The sequence below is a fragment of the Martes martes genome (genome assembly GCF_963455335.1).
Source record: "Martes martes genome assembly, chromosome: 2".
NCBI lineage: Eukaryota > Metazoa > Chordata > Mammalia > Carnivora > Mustelidae > Martes > Martes martes.
In genome coordinates, this window is record NC_137889.1 from 57,037,487 (window position 1) to 57,056,047 (window position 18,561).

Sequence of the window (18,561 nt, forward strand, 5' to 3'; positions counted from 1 at the left end):
TGCAAACTGGAGGTACTGGTAGTCATTATGGCCGCCACTTGGAAGCCATTTTTGAGGGTGATAACTCTAAAAAAAATAGTCCCTGTCGACATTTGTTGAGCCCCTAGATTCAGCCATGCCCAAAGTCAAATACCACTCCTGGATTTTTTCTGCTATGTACATCTACATCTATAAATAACAGTTTTGGCTTTAGATAGTTTGAGATAGATAACTCACTTGCATTGGAAAGACTAATGGAGGACCCCAAAACCTAGTCCCCAAGCCAGGGCTCCACCCTGCCTCTCTGGTCTTACTATCTATTGTTGCCTTCAGTTCCTGGCCCTTAGATCTAATCTGCAGCCAATCTGTCTGTTGGTAGTACATTTTCACACAGCTTCACCGGTTAAGGAATAGCATCTGCTTTATTATCAGTAGAAAATGTCCCAGCATACCACGTAGGACAGAAGTGAAATCAGAATCCAGAATCTGGGGCTTCTTGGCTCTGGAAATTCTGCAGCATGGGACCTCATTTGTTTCCTATTGGGAGGAGCTTTCATTTCCTCAGCATCAAAGGGCCTTCCCTCTATCTCAGTCACCTTCTTAATCCAGAGGTTGTAATTTTCTAACAAGGTGTATATTCCTGGTGTGTTTTTCTGTCCACAGCTCTTGCCCCAGCTGATAATGCCCACCTGGTACCAGGTCTTGTCCGACTCTGTGGTGCAGACCAGAGGGCCTCCACTGTCACCCTGTAGGCAGAGAACACAGTTCAATAGTAAGTCCCATTCTAGACAGCTCATTTAAGGCAAAGCATAGGTCACTCATTGAGACAATGCACTGATCTCCCCTGTTCCAGGCTGCCAAAAGAGATGTTGTCATTGCTGACCATGCCCACCCCTCTCCTGGGTCCACAGGAGCAGTATGCTGCTGTCAGGCTGGCTCTGAGAGTTATAGGCAGTGGAGAGGACAAAACTGAAGAGGGAGGAGAGAGAAAGAGTTGGCAAGAAAATCACTGCATATAGCACAGAAGAGGGGAGCTGGAGGAGAGGGCAAATGCTGCACAGACCAAGAGGAGTGGAAGCTAGTTTTGTGGGCCTTACCAAATGAGAAGCTCTGGAAAGGGCTGTAAAAGAAAAGAACAAAAGCAGGATATGAGAAGTATTGTTAGAGGTGGTAGATATGCATTGAATCTCCTTTCGTGTTCTTCTAGAAGCATGAAGGAGAATGATGCTCCTTTTTAATTCTTTGGTGTGGTGTCTGTCTGCAAGACACAGTGACCTAAAGCTTTTCTGAATGCACGACGCATCTGGGGTGGAATTACAAGGGCCTATGGCTCCCATGATTACATATATAGAAAATATATACCAAGCCCTCCCATGTACCATCTATCTATCTATCTATCTATCTATCTATCTGTGTGTGTATATATATATATATGGCTTCCTTCTATCCATTTTAATATATGCAAAATGAGGTTTAAGGAGGCTTTAAAAGCTTGATCAGAGCTACACCATAGCCCAGCCAGAACTGGAACCAGGACTTCCTGATGCCAAAGCACATATTCTTTCCACCTTGCTACTTGCCTTTTATGGAAGTTGCCGGGTGTCTACAATCATCCAGGAGGCCTTTCTGCAATGGAGAAATAGCCTCTTTTTCCAAGATCATAAACAGGTGGCTAGATTGAATGAAATCTTATAACAAGCTCTAACAGAAGGAGGAGGATTACTAATATTTCCTGGACATGATACATTGAGGCACAGTGCTAGCCCCTGGACTTTTGTTTCTCATCAATCACACTATCTCAGTGAGGTAGGTATTTTTTAAAAATATTTTATTTATTTACTCAACAGACAGAGATCACAAGTAGGTAGACAGGCAGGCAGAGAGGGGGGGTGGGGAAGCAGGCTCTCCGCTGAGCAGAGAGCCAAATGCAGGGCTCTATCCCAGGACCCTGGGATCATGACCCAAGCTGAAGGCAGAGGCTTTAACCCACTGAGTCACCCAGGCACCCCAGTGAGGTAGGTATTTTGATTCCCATTTTATAATTCCAAAATTGAAGGTCAGAGAGGTTTGATCACTCCCATTTAACAAATCTTCACTGAGGGAAAAACTAATCGTCAGGCCTTTGGGATACAAGACCTTATGCTCTAGTGGAAGAGATCAAAAAGTAAGCAAAAAGGATCAACTGTGTTTGATGGGACAGAAGTATGAACACAGTAAAGGAGGAGTACAAAGCGGGGAATAAATTGATTCTGTTGAGGGAAAGTTCTGTCAGGGTAGACTTCAAAGCATTTAGTCTGAAAGGTAAACAGGAATTTGACAGGAAGAGCATGTGTGGTGGGGAACTGACTGGAGGGGAATCAGACAGGAAGTAGAGGAACTAAGATGAGGACATAAAAATGAAGATCTGAACCAGGGATGACTTTGGATATAAATGATGAACTAGTTCCCAGGTCACAGGGTGTGGATAGCAGAGATAAAGTGTAGGGGGAGATAATGAATAAATGTGTTCAAATGGAGTTTGGGTTGACTGAAGGGTGCATCACCAGAGAGATACACAGAGCAGAATTACAAAGAGGTCATGGCTCAAGGACACCCAATAAATGTGGTACAAAATCAAAATTGCCCTTTCTAGTATAAAATGTTGTCTCTAACACTTGTCTGGTTTTTGTGGGTGTTCTTCTTTGTACTAGTTTTGTTTCAGTCATTGGGCAAGAACCAAATAAACAGAATCTCCACTCTACTAACTCCTTCCATAAATTTTGTTTTTATAATGTTCCTCATTTTATGAAGGGATGAATGTTATTAAAAATCTCATTAGGGGCGCCTGGGTGGCTCAGTGAGTTAAAGCCTCTGCCTTCAGCTCAGGTCGTGATCCCAGGGTCCTGGGATCGAGCCGCGCATCAGGTTCTCTGTTCGGCAGGCAGCCTGCTTCCTCCTCTCTCTGCCTGCCTCTCTGCCTACTTCTGATCTCTGTCTGTCAAATAAATAAAATCTTTTTAAAAAATCTCATTTATCTGTTGCCTTGATTATTCGTTATTTTCTTATACAACAGGGAGAGAACTGTCCCTGGGCAAGTAACTCTTCTAAGCTGCAGTTTCCACATAGTTCAAGTGAAAATAATACCAAGTACTTGCCAAGACTGTCGGCAGATAAAATTTTAAGAATCTATGAATCACTCAGCCCAGGGTAAATGCTATGTAGTAAAAGCCCTAGAAATGTATTAATATTGTTATTTTTACCCTTATGTGTTACAAACATTGCTTGTATATTTAGGAAATAGAGATTCTCCTCACAGACTGCTGGGACCAAGAAGGACATCTGTAAGTACATGTCCTTTTATGCATGAACCTTTTTTTTTTTCTCTTTCTGTTGGAAAGAAAAAGCACACATTGCTTCAAAGGAGGGTCTGGCCTCAAACAGTTAAGGACCTGGGGCTTATGACAACCTGCTTAAGGGGGACTTTCTTCCAAGGATGAAGTCTGATAACCAACTGTCTGTCTGATTAGAAACATACTGACCATGAGAGCCTATAAGTTCACCTCTGTGAGATAGTTAATTATACCATGTCATTACTCCTCTCTGTTTTGGGGTAGAAGCAGATGACTCAGCTTCCAGCCTGGCACCACTACCACCTGGACCTCACGCAAGTCGCTTAAATTCTAATCCTTCTTTTCACATCTATTAAACAGGGAGAGTGAGAGCTGCCCAGCCCCTTGTACAAGGTAGTGGAGAAAATGAAAATATTGAGTATGTGTAAAAGAGCTATGAAGTTATTATACTGCTTTGGATCCAATCAGATTGTGAAGGGAATTATAGATGATTAAAGTGAACATTATCTCATCTGTGAAACAGAGTCTTGATTACATATTTCTATATATTTCTTCCCAGTTTTAAAAAGTCTGTGATTCTAGGAGCACCTGGCTGATTCAGTTGGTAGAGCATGTGACTCTAGATCTCAGGGCTGTAAGCCCTATGCTGGGTGTAGAGATTACTTAAAATAAAATTTTTAATTAAATAAAAATAAAATAATTAAAATTAAAATTTAATTTAAAAAATTAAAATTTAATAAAAAAAATAAAATGTCTGTGATTCTAAAAGTCAAAGAATCTATGGAGTGAAATAAGACTTCTGTGAAAGCAGCAGGGATGATGAGCTCAAGATAACACAGGGCAGTGGAACTATGCTGTATAATACTATAATGATGGCTATGTGTAATTAGACTTTTGTCTTAACTTACAGGATGCATAACACCATAAATGAACCCTAAAGTAAGCTACGAACTTTATGGTGATAATGGTGTGTCAGTGTCAGTCCATAAGTTGTAATAATTGTACCCCTCTCTTGGGGGATGTCGATAGTGCAAGAGGTTAGACATATGGGAACAGGGGTAAATGGGAAATCCCAATACCTCCCTCTCAATTTGTTGTGAACCCAAAACTCTCTAAAAAAATAATGTGGTAAAAAAAAATAAATAAAGCGGTTCAGGTCTAAATCAAGTCAGCTTGGCAATCCCATAACCAGACTTCCCAGCAGCCCAGCTGGATGCCAGTTCTTAACCTGCAGACTCTTAGCCTCCTTGAGGACCTCTCTCAGGTGCCCCCTCCCTTAGGGCCACTTTATGGACAGATAGTTGTTGGCTTACTTGGAAGGTTCATCTATTTGGCAAACATTTTTTGAGGATTTTTCATGTGCCAACCACTGTGCTAGGCAGTGAGAATTTACACACGAGTAAGACAACATTTCTGTTGGAGCTGAGCAGACAGACCTGAAAACAGTCAGTTCATTGTTATGACTGTTGCTCTGGAAAGTTGATAGTCCTTCACAAAAGTATTGAATTACTAGCTGGGGATAAGTTTGATTTTATATTTTGTTTGACTATGGCATTTAAAAATTAGTTTTTAATTAAACTTTTTAATTTTCATAGTGTAACCTGAGTAAGGGTATTGCAAAGAGGAAAAGTGTTGGGAAAAGTAAATAAAAAATCCATTTTTTCCATTGTTAACACTTAATTTTAATCTGTACTTTAAGTATAGCATCATCATATTGTTATTATTTTGAACATATTTAAATGTTTTCATTATAAAATTATCATTTTCTTGAATTATATGATGACATGGTTTGTAGAAGTTTGCTAAATTTAAAAGCATGATTTTATTTTTAAAGACAATTATTTTTGAACCCAGGGGACTACCTGCCTAGTTTATCTGTTTTAAAGTGATGATAATATTAAATAATTTCATAAAAATTTCCTTGACTGCATCACTGTCAGCTTATTGTTAATAATAGAAAGTGTCTAAACAGAAAGCAGAGAGTTTCACTTCACGTTTTAAAAACAAGGCCTAAAATGATAACCACACTTTAATTTATAATATTCTTAAGTAATAGACAATTAATTTTAGAAGTTTTCACTACAGTATATTTTGATGGGAGAGGTCTTAAAGAAAAAGTCCTAGATTCTAGATAGTGGATCCAGCCACTGCTTGAAGCAAAGGGTACATAAAATGTCATCAAAGGTGACCCTTGATTACTTTGAAGTTTGCCACAGTTGGCTTTGGCCGTTTGAATGTGGGATAGTATTAAATCAAAGAGATTGAAATGGTCCAGAGGGAGTGTCCATGGGGCCTGATTGTTATATTCTTGGGTGAGCGGTGGGGGTGGCAGCCTGGGATGACAGCAAGTATTCCGTGCCTGGCACATACCTCCCCCGCTGATCTTGTTCTGTCCAGCTCTCCGGACTCGTCTCATATAACTTCTAGCTTCCGAAATACTGGAGATTCCCTGAGCCCATGATGCTGTTTCAAGCTTTTGTGATTTTTCCCATATTTTCTCCAACTTCCCTCTCATTCCAATCTTATCTGTTAAATGTTGTTTCCCCTTTTCTATTGATATTGGAGTCCTTTGGCTCATGCTTCAGTATGAAATGGTTGCTCGCTGAGTCTGTGTTAGAGTTAGGATCTGAGATCTTTCTGTAACTGCTATTATCGGGAAGCTTTGTTTTCCTTTCATTATTTAATTTTGATATAACTGTGGTTGTATAAGGCAGTTACTATAATGTTGTAGTTGTATAATGCAGTTGTAAGAAGAATATGTTATAGTGCTAAAATGCAGCTGTAAGAATACAAAGTAATACAAAGTAAGTAATACAAAGAGATCCCGTGTTTTCTCCAGTAATAACATCTTTATATGTTTCTTCCAATAACAACATCTTACAAAACTACAGTACAATAGCACAACCAGGATGTTGGCATCTATACAGGGATCCCTCATGTTGCCCTTTCTGGGCTGCCTCCACTTCCCTCCTCCCTGCAACCCTTCCTTAATCCCTGGCAACCACAAATCTGTTCTCCATGTCTATAATTTTGTCATTTCTAGAATGTTTTGTAAATGGATTGTTCACTGTGGGACCTCTGGGGATTGGCTTGTTTCACACAGTGTAAGTCTCATGAGATCCATCCACGTTGGTGCATGTATTAATGATGTGTTTTTGTCATAGCTGAGTGGTATTGCATGGCATTGATGTATTGTAGTTTAACCATCCACATCTTTAAAGACATTTGTTTCCAATTTTTGTCTATTATGAATGCTATAAACACTCCTGGGCAGGTTTTAATGTGAACACAAGCCTTCATTTATCCAGACTAAGTGCCTAAGAGTGGCATTAGTTGGGTTGTATGGCAGGAGTGCATTCCATTTTTCAAGAAACTGCCAGTTTTCCAGAGTGGTTGGACTATTTTAAATTCCCACCAGGAATGCATGAGTGCTCCAGTTCCTCTGCATTTTTGTCAGCATTTGGTGGTGTCACTGTTCTTTTTAAGCGATTCTGAGAGGTATGGATTGATAGCTCATTATACTTTTAATTTGCATTTGTTTAATGGTTAATAACATTGAACTTCTTTTCATGTTCTTATTTGCCCTATGTATATCTTGTTTAGTGAAATGTCTGTCCATGTCTTTTGCCCATTTCCCAACTGGATAGTTTTTTTCCTACCATTGAGTTTGAGAATTCTCTATATGTTCTAGCTAATTCCTTTGTTGGGTATCATCTCCCAGTCTATAGCTTTGTTTTCATCCTTTTGTAACAACACTCCAACCAGTCTTAAGTGTTGACTTGCTTCATCTTAACACATTCCTTGCTTGCTGACCTGAGTCCCCTGATCTGTAACAGAATGAACTTACTTTCTTTGAGATTTGCAGACCATGGGCCTTGAGGAGTGAAGGACTAGAACTTTCCCATGCCGCAGAAGCCAGCAAGTCTATCTGAGACCTCCTCAGCTTTCTGATTAGCTAACAATTTTTTTTTTAACAAAGTGGTTGTTTTGGTTTTTTTTAAGGTCATACAAATGATTTTACTGTCCTCCCTTTGTGCATCTATAGACCTGGAACACCTTTGCAGAAGGAACAGAGTACTCCCAGTACCAGATCCCCTTACATTGGAATAATGCTTATAACTGGCATCATCAAGTCTTCATGTAATCAAGAAACATGGCTGCCACTTCCTTTGCTGATTAACCACACTAAATCCCTTTAAAAACCCAAGGCCAGGCAGAAACATCAGAGTTGAGTTTTGGTCAAAAGTCCATCTTCTCCCTGGGTTGCTGGTTTCCTGAATAGGGCTCTAATTTCTTTCCAGTCAAAAGCTTGTCTCTTGAGTAATGGCCTTTCAAGTGACTGGGCAGCTGAACTTGGATTTGGTTACACTCTTAATGGGGTCTTTCACAGGACAAATTTTTTAAATTTTGATGAGGTCCAGTTTATCAGTTTTTCCTTTTATGAATTGTACCTTTGATGTTATTCTATGTCTCAAGGATTGCCTGTGTTTTTTACTAAATTTTTTATAGTTTTACGTTGAAGTTCATGATACATTTTGAATTGTTTTTCTTTAAAGACTTTATTTATTTATTTATTTATTTATTGCATGAGCAGGAGGGAGGGGCAGAGGCAGAGGGAGAAGTAGGCTCTCTGCTGAGCAAGGAGCCTGACATGGGGCTCCATCTGAGGACCCAGAGATATGACCTGAGCCACCCAGCCACTCCTTGAGTTAACTTTTAATCGAACTTAGTGTAGGAATTAATGGTTCTCAATTAAAAAGAAAGATTTATCCTAATTTTTGGCTTTATTTTTCCTTATTTTCTTTATCCTGTGTTTATCAATAAATTAAATCCATCTCTCTATTCTAGCTATGAAAGATCCTACCTGGAGTATTGCCTGGAGTATTAGGTTATGAGACTGGTTGTTATTTAAATCTTCAGTTTTAATAGGTTTCTTTGAAACTGGAGTCAGGGGGGATGGCAACTCTTTACCATGGGATTGGGGTGGAAGCCCTGATTCCCCAACTCAGGCCTGTGATGACACCTAGGGGAGGAGCAGGAATGCTCAGTTATACCTGGGGGGGGGGTGGAAGCCCAAGTTTCTCAGGTGCCTCTGCTGACATCAAGGGGGGCAAAGAATGGCTGGTTACTACTAGATGGTAGTTAAAGTCCTTATTCTCCACATAGCTGCTTCTGTAACCACCACCGTGGGCTAGAAGGAAGTCGAGGTTGTCCACTTGATCTTGGTTGATGGGTTGGGGAGAATCGATTTTCTTCCTGTTCTTTTGTTTGAATACAATGTTTAATATTTATTGTCAAAAAGTTTCTGCCTTCCTAGGTTGCTCCTTTCCTAGTCCAAAGAGAGGGAAATCTTTCTTGTTTTGTTCATTTTCATCTGCGCTCATTGGCGTTCTGAGTTGCAGACTTGTCTAGCATCCAGTCTGGGATATATAAGAAGCAAAAAGAAAACCCAAGGAACTCACTGCTGGGTCCTTCCTTAAGTGTTGGGATATCCAATCAGTTCATATCTACCTTTCAGAGCCCTTATTTTTGTTTTATAATATAATGTCCAGTAGTTTTAGCTGTACTTAGTGGGAGGGATTGGGGGAACTATGTTTACTCCATTCTGTCTAGAACCAGAAGTCCCAACTCTCTTTTTTGTTTTGTAATGTTTAAATTGTCCAGAATGTGAAGAAAACACAAGGTTAATATGATGTTTGATATGATCTCTGTTTTTGGTCCTCACAATATTCACAACATGAGACTCCTGCTAAACAGAGTCATTGCTACAGGCGTCCATTCTTTCTCACCTCAGAGCCCCTCCTTTCCTCCCTGATTCCCTCAACCCCTATCCTAGCAACTCTCTTCCAAGACCCTAACTCACAGCCTAACAGGGAAAATTATCATCTTCCAACAATGAACAATAACAGACAATTCTGTAGATAAACACTCTCCCCTTCTGTGAGATAGCTTTTTCATTACTCTACAGAATATTCAACATCTGCATTCATAGTTTTATGCCAGTGACCAGATCCATTGCCCAGCAAATGAGTAGAGCTAAGTGGGCTCATTAGGATGATGATGAATAGAGCATTTCCAAAGACAAAGAGAATGGTTTTAAAGACAACACCCATAATTCATCCTTAGAGCCACAAGAAGATAATTTCTAAGGTTTTTTTCCCCCCTATTTTTTCTAGCATCAATCAAAAATGTTTTTCTTTTTAAATTGTTGTGTTCATTTTATTTGAAACTAAGATACCAGTCTTTCGTTCCATGAAATCCACATGTATTTTCCAAATATTATAAGTCTTTACTCAATGGCCTGCCCAGGAGTTTGTGGACTCCTTTAGGTGAGAAACTGTGTCTCATTCATTGTTGGATTCCCCAGGGCTTAATGTGCTCAAAAGTAAATTAATGAAATAAAATTATTCTTTCTATGAATCTCAAATCCTGCTTAGCTTTTTGTTTTTTAAGAATTCCAAGAAATGGGAAAGCTATGGAGACCTATTTATGTAGTATATCTAAAGAAGAGTAGAAATATTTATACAGTGTTGCTACATACTGACTCATGGACATGCACTGACATTCCAGGGACCTGAAAATGAGTACTTCCCAATTCATGTCCCCATTCCCATGGTGGAGCCCTGAATCCCACACATTTTATAGACTCTTAACTGTCTATTCTTTGTGAAGAGAAGATAACCTTGCATTGACAGCCCTGAGATGATAGGAGCCTATAGGGTGAAGGTGGGGATACCCCTTAGTTACCTGGCAAGCATCAAAACTCTCATTTTCATAGCCAGCACACAGCATATTCTTGGTAAGTTTTGGAAATGCTTCTGAACATTTTTCCCAATCCATGATGATCATTGGCACTTTCATCAGATCAGTTTTCATAGAGCTTTTGTCATCTAGCCCACAGAGAAAGCACATTAGAAAAGTCACTAGATAGCAGTCCCAGTGCTGATAATGCACCTAGATCACCCTGTGTATTCCCGTGTCCCACCAGCCACTTGTCTACTTTTCTTCATATCCTCCACTCTCCACTTCCTTCCAGTAATCCCATGCTAGTCACTCATTCTACAATCCCAGACTTTTCTAAACTATTCCCCACCTACTTGGATTATTCCTCTTATTCCAAATCATATTCCTGTTTCCAAGTAGACTTCCTGCTTGACTCCAACCAGCCCTACAGACTTGACTTCTTGAAACTGTCTTTTGATCATTTCTCAGCATAAGCCTGCCTCTTCAGCATGTACACCTATTGCTACTTCTTAGTCAATTTCTAAATTCTCCTTATTGAGTAGTTTTAATTGTATAGGTACTCATCTGCCTCCTCCTCACTTCTAACTCTCCAGTAGTAGCCCAGAAACAGTGTTACTCTAGTTGTCTTCTCGTTAGTAAACTCCTGAAATACCTACCATCTTCCAGACCCCAGCTGGTTGCAAAGCTCCCCATGGACCTAGAGTCTTGTTCAGGCCTGAGACAGTGCTATGCTGTTCCCATCCGTTCCCCTACCTATTTTCTTTGGGGATAGTCCAATGGAGCTTTCATAATCCCTTTCTGCCCTAGTACAGCTCTTCCTATCTTGGCCAAGTAACAATGTAACAACAAGTAACAACAAATTCATTTCTAAGAATAGCTGGGCAACACTCCAGGACCATCAAAAATCTAGGCCGGGACAGGCATCTTGAATGCCTGTAGGAACCAGGTGGGAAACATCAATGTGTGAATCAAAGGAGATGCAAGAGAATAGAGAGTATGGGGGCCCCCGGCAAACTGGAGAGTTGAAATTCAGTTAAACAAACAAACAAGAATGCTCTGTGCTGGCTGAATATGACCACACCTGGTGACTGGTTTGGACCTGGCATCTCAACTTGGGGCCTTGAGGAGTTGTTTTCTTGGCACTGGGAAGGGGCTGAGATTTGGCCTCTGTGAGCCTCAGGTATGCAGGGATTTGCTCTAATGCAAGTCATTTTCTCCTTCCTCCTTCCTTCGCTCTCTCTCTTTTCATGCTCCTGCCCACATCTTTAGATTTACTGGCCCACCCTCAGATGCCCATGATGTGGCTCCTCCCCCAGCAGCTCTCAGGAGATGCTGAGTGGACACATACCACTGTTGGTCTGACCCCATCCTGCCACCCAGCATTTGTGCCACACAGAAGGCCTGGGCTTTCCGGGTATGCAGATGGGCTCTGTCAATCCATTGAACCTGATGGGTGAGTCCAAGAGCAGCAAGGCGATATCATTGTCCATGTTGAGTCTTCGAAATTCCTTGTGAAGAACTATGCTGGTAACCCCCTTTATTTCCAGGGATGAGCTGCTTAAGTCATTGCTTCCCAACACAATGCTCAAGTCTGTTGGACTGGTGGCACAGAAACAGAGAGGAGGGAGGAGGCGGGGAAAAGGAGTCATGAAGAGCACAGAATTCATGCTGCCCCAAACCCCTAAATCCCCTATAGTTCTAGGATCCTTTCAGACTTGTCCTACTGGGGCTGTTGCTCAGAAGATGTAAGAATTTGAAAAAGGTAGAGGGAAGTGAAACACCAGTGGTATCAGACTATAGCCACATTGCTGCTCCAGCACAGTCCTAGAGATGTGAATGAGATATTCCTGTCTAATGCTACCGAGAAAGTACTTAGCTTTGGGCACTCCAAAGAATACACAGGAGACCACTTGGCATGGATCAAACTTGCTTCAGATAGGTAAGGTGTTATTACATTGATTTGCCTACCAGCCACTCAGAGACTCAGGCACAGAATTCAATCTAGACTTACTATTGATTAAGCATAAAGAATCTTTAATAATAATTTAGGCATTCCCTCAGGGAAAAATGGCCAGAAACTTCCCAACAGACAATCCTTAAGTATATCATGAAAGCATATGTGACAAGTTTCCTTGGATATGCCATGATGAAACTTTCTCCTGTTTTTTATTAACTTTTAAAAGTCAGACTTGCCATGTATCTTCAAACGTTTTTGAGGTGGTGTAGCAGGTATAGCAGAAAGCATAGGCACTGGAGCCAGGATTTAAATCCTATTTTTGTTTACTATGTGTGCATCATGGGTGAGTCACCCAGTCATATTGGGCCTATTTCCTTCTCTATAAAAATAGTATTGTTCATTCTACCTGCCTCAGAGGGTTATCAAGATTGAATGAGTTAAAACAGGATTATTTATCTACCTTGTTCAGGTAGCTGAATGTCAGAATGAATAAGTTAATCCAAGTAATTTCTTAGCAGGTAACTGATTCATGATTAGTAACCAGTAAATGCTAGACTTACAACCAGTCTCTTGGAGTGCAGAGAAAACTCTCCAAGGAGGAAGTAAATATGGTGTCAGATAGCCCAGGATTCCAGACTTCCAGAATTAGCAGACTATCCTCCTAGAAGGACTTACATGTCCTAGAAGAGGTGGATGGAACAAGCCTTTGTCTCTACAAAACCATGAATGTTCCTGAAGAGCACAGTGTGTGACCTCAGGGAAACCATAGCTATTTGTCCTAGGTGACAGTGAAGAGGGCATAGCAGATGCCACCTTCAGGTTCACTGCCTCCTCCTTCCTGGGGCTGGAAGGGTTGGGTGGTAGTCATTCCTGTCTGACTCAGGACTGACCAGGTCTAGGATTTCCCTTAGCAATCAAGTTTTTTGAGTGTGGGGGTGCCCTGGGAATGAACAGTGTCAGAAGCAACAGGGATGGGCTCTTGATACTTACAGTAGCTCTTCAAAAATTAAACAGTGAGCAGCAGTGACAATCCACCACTTGTTGATGATTGAGCCGCCACAGAAATGTTCATTTCTTGCCTGAATACTCACCTGCCATGGGAACTCACCCACCTCAGCCTCCATCCCCCCTATGATTTTGGAATACTGAGCTCCTTCCTCAAAAATTGGTCTTTTACCACATTCTGGTAGATGAAAGAGAAAAAAAAAAAAAACAGGAAAAGATGCAACATTTTGTCAATGTCCATGGAGGCTTATAAGTAGTTATTATTATACCCATTCCAGAGATGTGGAAACTGAGGCTGGCCCAGTGAAGCCCCTCTAGGAATACAAGTAAGCCAACAGAGGCTTTATTTTGTTGCACAGGGTCTGGGACAGAAGTGTTGGCTCTGTCCCCTCTCTAGCATTGTGATCTCAGAAAAGTCAATTCATTGAGCTGCTTTCTAAGCTCTAGCCAAAGCAAAATGAGGGAAATATTTGTCCAGAGCCATCTCTGGAGTGTTAGGCAGAATAATGACCCCACCTCCAATAGATGTCCATGTCCTAATGGACCATGTCCTGGAACTTATGACTATGTTACCTTTCAGGGAAAGGGGGACTTGGGAGATGGAATTAAAGTTGCTAATCTGCTGACCTTAAAATGGGGAGATTATCCTGAATAATGTGAGTGGGCCCAGTGTAGTTACAAGGGTTCTTAACATGGTGGAAGGAAGCAGGAGATAGATATGACTATGGAAGAAAGGCATGCAGAGACGCATGCTGCTATCTTTGAAGATGGAGGGACTACCAGCCAACCTAGAAAAGGCAAAGTTGAGATTCTCCCCTAAAGCCTCGGATTAGGAACAAAGTCCTGCTCATAGCTTGATCTTTGCCCAGTGAGACCTGTGCACACTTTTTTCCTACAAAAATGAAAGATAAGAAATGGGTGTTAAGTTTGTGGTTGTTTGTTATAGCAGCCATAGGAAACATACATGCAGGAAACCAAAAAGATGGCCCAGAAAGGGTGTGGACCTTCTGCAAACCCTGAACCTAAGCTGTTTTAGGTTAAAACATTCTATTCCAGGCAGAGGAGCTCCATGCCCTGAGAAGCTAAGAGCAAAGGCTGTGGCTGCTTGTGCAGAGAAGAGATAGTCCCCTCTGGACAGAATACAGATCCAGCACCTTGCCCCCAGGAGGAGAAGCCTTTCCATTTATGTTGGTTGGCTTGAACATTGCTTTGTACTCTGGAACAAGGAAAGAGTTTGACTCTAAGGAGCCTAAGATCTCCTCTTGTCTCTTTCTTGATGCCACTTTTCCAATTTTTCAGTCAATAAAGGTTTTGAGGATTTTGTAGTGTGGGTTGGAATGACCCAATAGTGGTCATGCTTTGCTTTAAAAAAAAAAAAAAACTAGAGTGAAAATTCAGCATTTGCCTCAAAAGACTTCAGCTGTCAGTAATCTATAAAGGCTCTTTTCAGAACTTTTGGACCTGCACTTTTTTATTTACCAAACACAGAGTGCTTACTATATGTCATGCATTATTACACTCTACAAAGAACAATTTACTTAATTTTCATAATAATGCTATGAGGTAAGTACTATTATTATCATCCCCACTTTAGAGTTGAGATAGTTGAGGGACAGAGAGGTTAAGTAATTTGCCCAAGGACACACAGCTAGTCATGGCCAGACCAAGATTTGAACCTAGGCAATCTGACTTCACAGTGGGTGCTCTTGGCAATACTCAGTGTCCCTCTCTGTCTGGAATATTCTTCTCTCAGATGGTTGTGTGGCTCACTTTGTTCAGGCCTTTGTTCAAGAATCACTTCTTTGGAAAGTTCTCCCCAACCCCTCCTGTCCTGGTCCGTCTTTATCTCCTACCCTGTATTATATTTCTTAATCACTTTATCATAAAGTTGGAGATTATTCATCACTTTTTGCCTCTGATATCAGAAAGTAAGCTTCATCTGGGGAAGAAGACATGCCTGCCTTGTTGATAGTAGATGATAGCATCATGATGAAGTCCCCAAAGTTCATTTTCGCTTTTGTTTCCTTTGCCTTTGGAGACATATCTTGAAAGAAGTTGCTGTGACTGATATTGAAGAGGTTACTGCCTATGTTCTCCTCTAGGATTCTGATGGATTCCTGTTTCACATTGAGGTCTTTTATCCATTTCGAGTTTATCTTTGTGTACAATGTAAGAGAATGGTCGAGCTTCATTCTTCTACATATAGCTGCCCAATTTTCCCAGCACCATTTATTGAAGAGACTGTCTTTTTTCCACTGGATATTTTTTCCTGCTTTGTCGAAGATTATTTGACCATAGAGTTGAGGGTCCATATCTGGGCTCTCTACTCTGTTCTACTGGTCTATGTGTCTGTTTTTATGCCAGTACCATGCTGTCTTGGTGATAACTTTGAAGTAAAGCTCGAAATTGGAAACAGTCAACAAAACAAAGAGGCAACCCATGGAATGGGAGAAGATATTTGCAAATGACAATACAGACAAAAGGTTGATATCCAGGATCTATAAAGAACTTTTCAAACTCAACACACACAAAACAGATAATCATGTCAAAAAATGGGTAGAGGACATGAACAGACACTTCTCCAATGAAGACATGCAAATGGCTATCAGACACATGAAAAAACATTCATCATCACTAGCCATCAGGGAGATTCAAATTAAAAGCACATTGAGATACCACCTTACACCAGTTAGAATGGCCAAAATTAGCAAGACAGGAAACAACGTGTGTTGGAGAGGATGTGGAGAAAGGGGAACCCTCTTCCACTGTTGGTGGGAATGCAAGTTGGTGCAGCCACTTTGGAGAACAGTGTGGAGATTCCTCAAGAAATTAAAAATAGAGCTTCCCTATGACCCTGCAATTGCACTACTGGGTATTTACCCCAAAGATACAGATGGAGTGAAAAGAAGGGCCATCTGTACCCCAATGTTGATAGCAGCAATGGCCATGGTCGCCAAACTGTGGAAAGAACCAAGATGCCCTTCAACGGACGAATGCATAAGGAAGATGTGGTCCATATACACTATGGAGTATTATGCCTCCATCAGAAAGGATGAATACCCAACTTTTGTATCAACATGGATGGGATGGAAGAGATTATGCTGAGTGAAGTAAGTCAAGCAGAGAGAGTCAATTATATGGTTTCACTTATTTGTGGAGCATAAGAAATAACACAGAGGACATGGGGAGATGGAGTGGAGAAGGGAGTTGAGGGAAATTGGAAGGGGTGATGAACCATGAGAGACTATGGACTCTGAAAAACAATCTGAGGGTTTTGAAGGGGTGAGGGGTGGGAGGTTGGGGGAGCCAGGTAGTGGGTATTGAGGAGGGCACGTATTACACGGAGCACTGGGTGTGGTGCATAAACAATGAATTCTGTTACGCTGAAAAGAAATTAAATTTAAAAATAAATAAATAAACAACAACAAAAACAACAAAAAGAATGATAGCATCACAGCTGGCATGGAGGGGACACTCAACAGTGATGAGCAATCCTCTGACTCAGTGGCTCCACTTTTGGGAACTATCCTAAGGGAAGAATCTGGAAGGCAGCAGTTGAAAGATGTTCAGTACAGTGATCTCTATAGCAGCAACAAATTGAAGGCATCCTCAATGTTATGACTAAAGCAGGGCACATGCATTCAGTCATAAAAATTATGCTTATGGAGGGTTTTTAATGATGTGAGCCAAATGTTTAAGATACAACGTTGAAAGGGAAAAGTCAGGATAAAAAAAAAAAAAACTATATGAACATATCGTTTTAATCATGTTAACAAGCTGCCCTGATGCTTGTGGGAGGAAATGTGTTGTGACACTAAGAGTGATTATGAGCTTGAAGCTTGATCAAATGATGGATGATTGCTATGGGTACCAATCCTGTGACATCTCTGAGAAACAGAATATGACATTTGCTAAGAGGGTGGGCTCGGGTCCCACAGTCCAAGACTGAATCCTGGCTCTGTTGCTTACTGACTGAATGATTTCAGTAAGCATTGGGGAAAACTATTTATCTTTGCTTACCCTCCCTTTCTTCATTATTAAAATGGACCTACCCTATAAAACAGATGTTTTACAGGTTAAATGAGATAGTGGGCATTGAGGTGTCCAACACAGTGCTTAGCACAAAGTAAATCCTCAAGCTACATTAGATGTCAGAATTTCTCATTTCATCTTGCCCCAAAGGCTCCATGGGCCCCATTCTCCATCTTCATCCTGAGAACAACCAATATCACCAGTGTAGAATCACATGGACTTGTCAATTAATACTAGAGCATAAAACCCCTGAGCAGTGATGGAGGCAATGCTGAAATGGGTGAGAATCAGCTGCAATTGTAAACACTGTAGAGGGGCATGTTTTGCTGGTTCTCTTCCGATCCCTGACTCACTCACATTTCAGCCAACACCCAGGCCAGAATGAGGGAGGTCAGGTGAATAGGCTGTGTTCTTTTCATGGGGTAGTGTGCGGAGAGGGAAATGCAGGCCCAGAGTCAGATGGGTGCAAAATCTCTGCCCTTCCACTTCCCCACTATGTGACTTGGACAAATCTTCAATCTTCATAAGGCACAGAGTTGGTCACAAATTCATGGGGCTGAGAGTGGAGACCCCACTATAATGGGGTGGAAATTAAAAGTGGGGAATTACCTTACTCATAAGAGACACTAAGTAACCCAGCTCCCCTCCAACCTCATCCACACCTTAGAGAGAGAACCCATCAAGGAACCAATGGTGAGGAGCTACCCATTAAGAACAGAAGGCCCTGGCCCTTCTGCCTGCATGAACACATGTGAATGTGCCCAGTTAGGCTTCTGCTCTGCACCTGCAGTTCCCCAAAGCTCTGTTATGCTCCTGACCCCCATGCTCTTCTTCCCCCGATTTGGAGGTCTGATGCTCAGCTCATTCTGAGCACTTGCTTCTAGGCCCTCCATTACTCATTCAGAGATAAAGTTCAGGATTTCAAAACTGAAACTTAAGATCAGACAGCCTGAACTCTGGGCTGGGGAAGAGGAGAAGAGAGGAAAGTATTTTTTGTGGGGGAGTGGTATGATGGAAAACATGAAGCTACTACTTTTGTGCCCTTGTGGGCCAGCCTCTTAGTGACCAATTAGCTAGTTAATGAGCTCAATAACCACATCTCTCCCTTAGCCCTTAATGCTCACCACTGACTGGATGAAAGTGATGTGAGCAGGGCCACTGTCATGCCCAACCCCACCTGGGAGAGCTGCTCTGGCCACCGGGAGAAGAGACCACATACCAAAATGTACGCCTTTGACTTGGGACATGAGCAGCAGAACTGATAACAGGAGCATGGCCCTTGGCTTTGATGTTGGCCTAGGAGGTGATGGAGGCCAGGGCTCAGGGATATGATGCTGATAGAGCTTCCCTTCTTATAGCCAGTCCCTGGCCAATGATGTCACAATGGGCTGCAGAGTTTAAGAACTCAGACAGGTCATGCAGGCTTCTCTTCTTGCCATTTTGTTTCTAAGATGGTTGCTCAGGGTACCTCATCCTTGAAGGCGTCTAGTCTGAGCTTCCCTTCCCACTGATCTG

At 41.5% G+C, this 18,561-nt stretch overlaps 1 protein-coding gene across 1 annotated transcript; it reads right to left on the reverse strand.

Moving 5' to 3' along the window:
* Nucleotides 1-407: 407 nt before the first annotated feature.
* Nucleotides 408-18,320, reverse strand: PRSS55 (serine protease 55; the record flags this gene model as incomplete). Its single annotated transcript, XM_080796408.1, has 5 exons — nucleotides 408-725; nucleotides 10,056-10,198; nucleotides 11,401-11,651; nucleotides 13,000-13,192; nucleotides 18,224-18,320. 5 exons carry the CDS (start codon nucleotides 18,318-18,320, stop codon nucleotides 408-410), a joined length of 1,002 nt encoding a protein of 333 aa, XP_080652534.1.
* Between the last annotated feature and the right edge of the window lie 241 nt (nucleotides 18,321-18,561).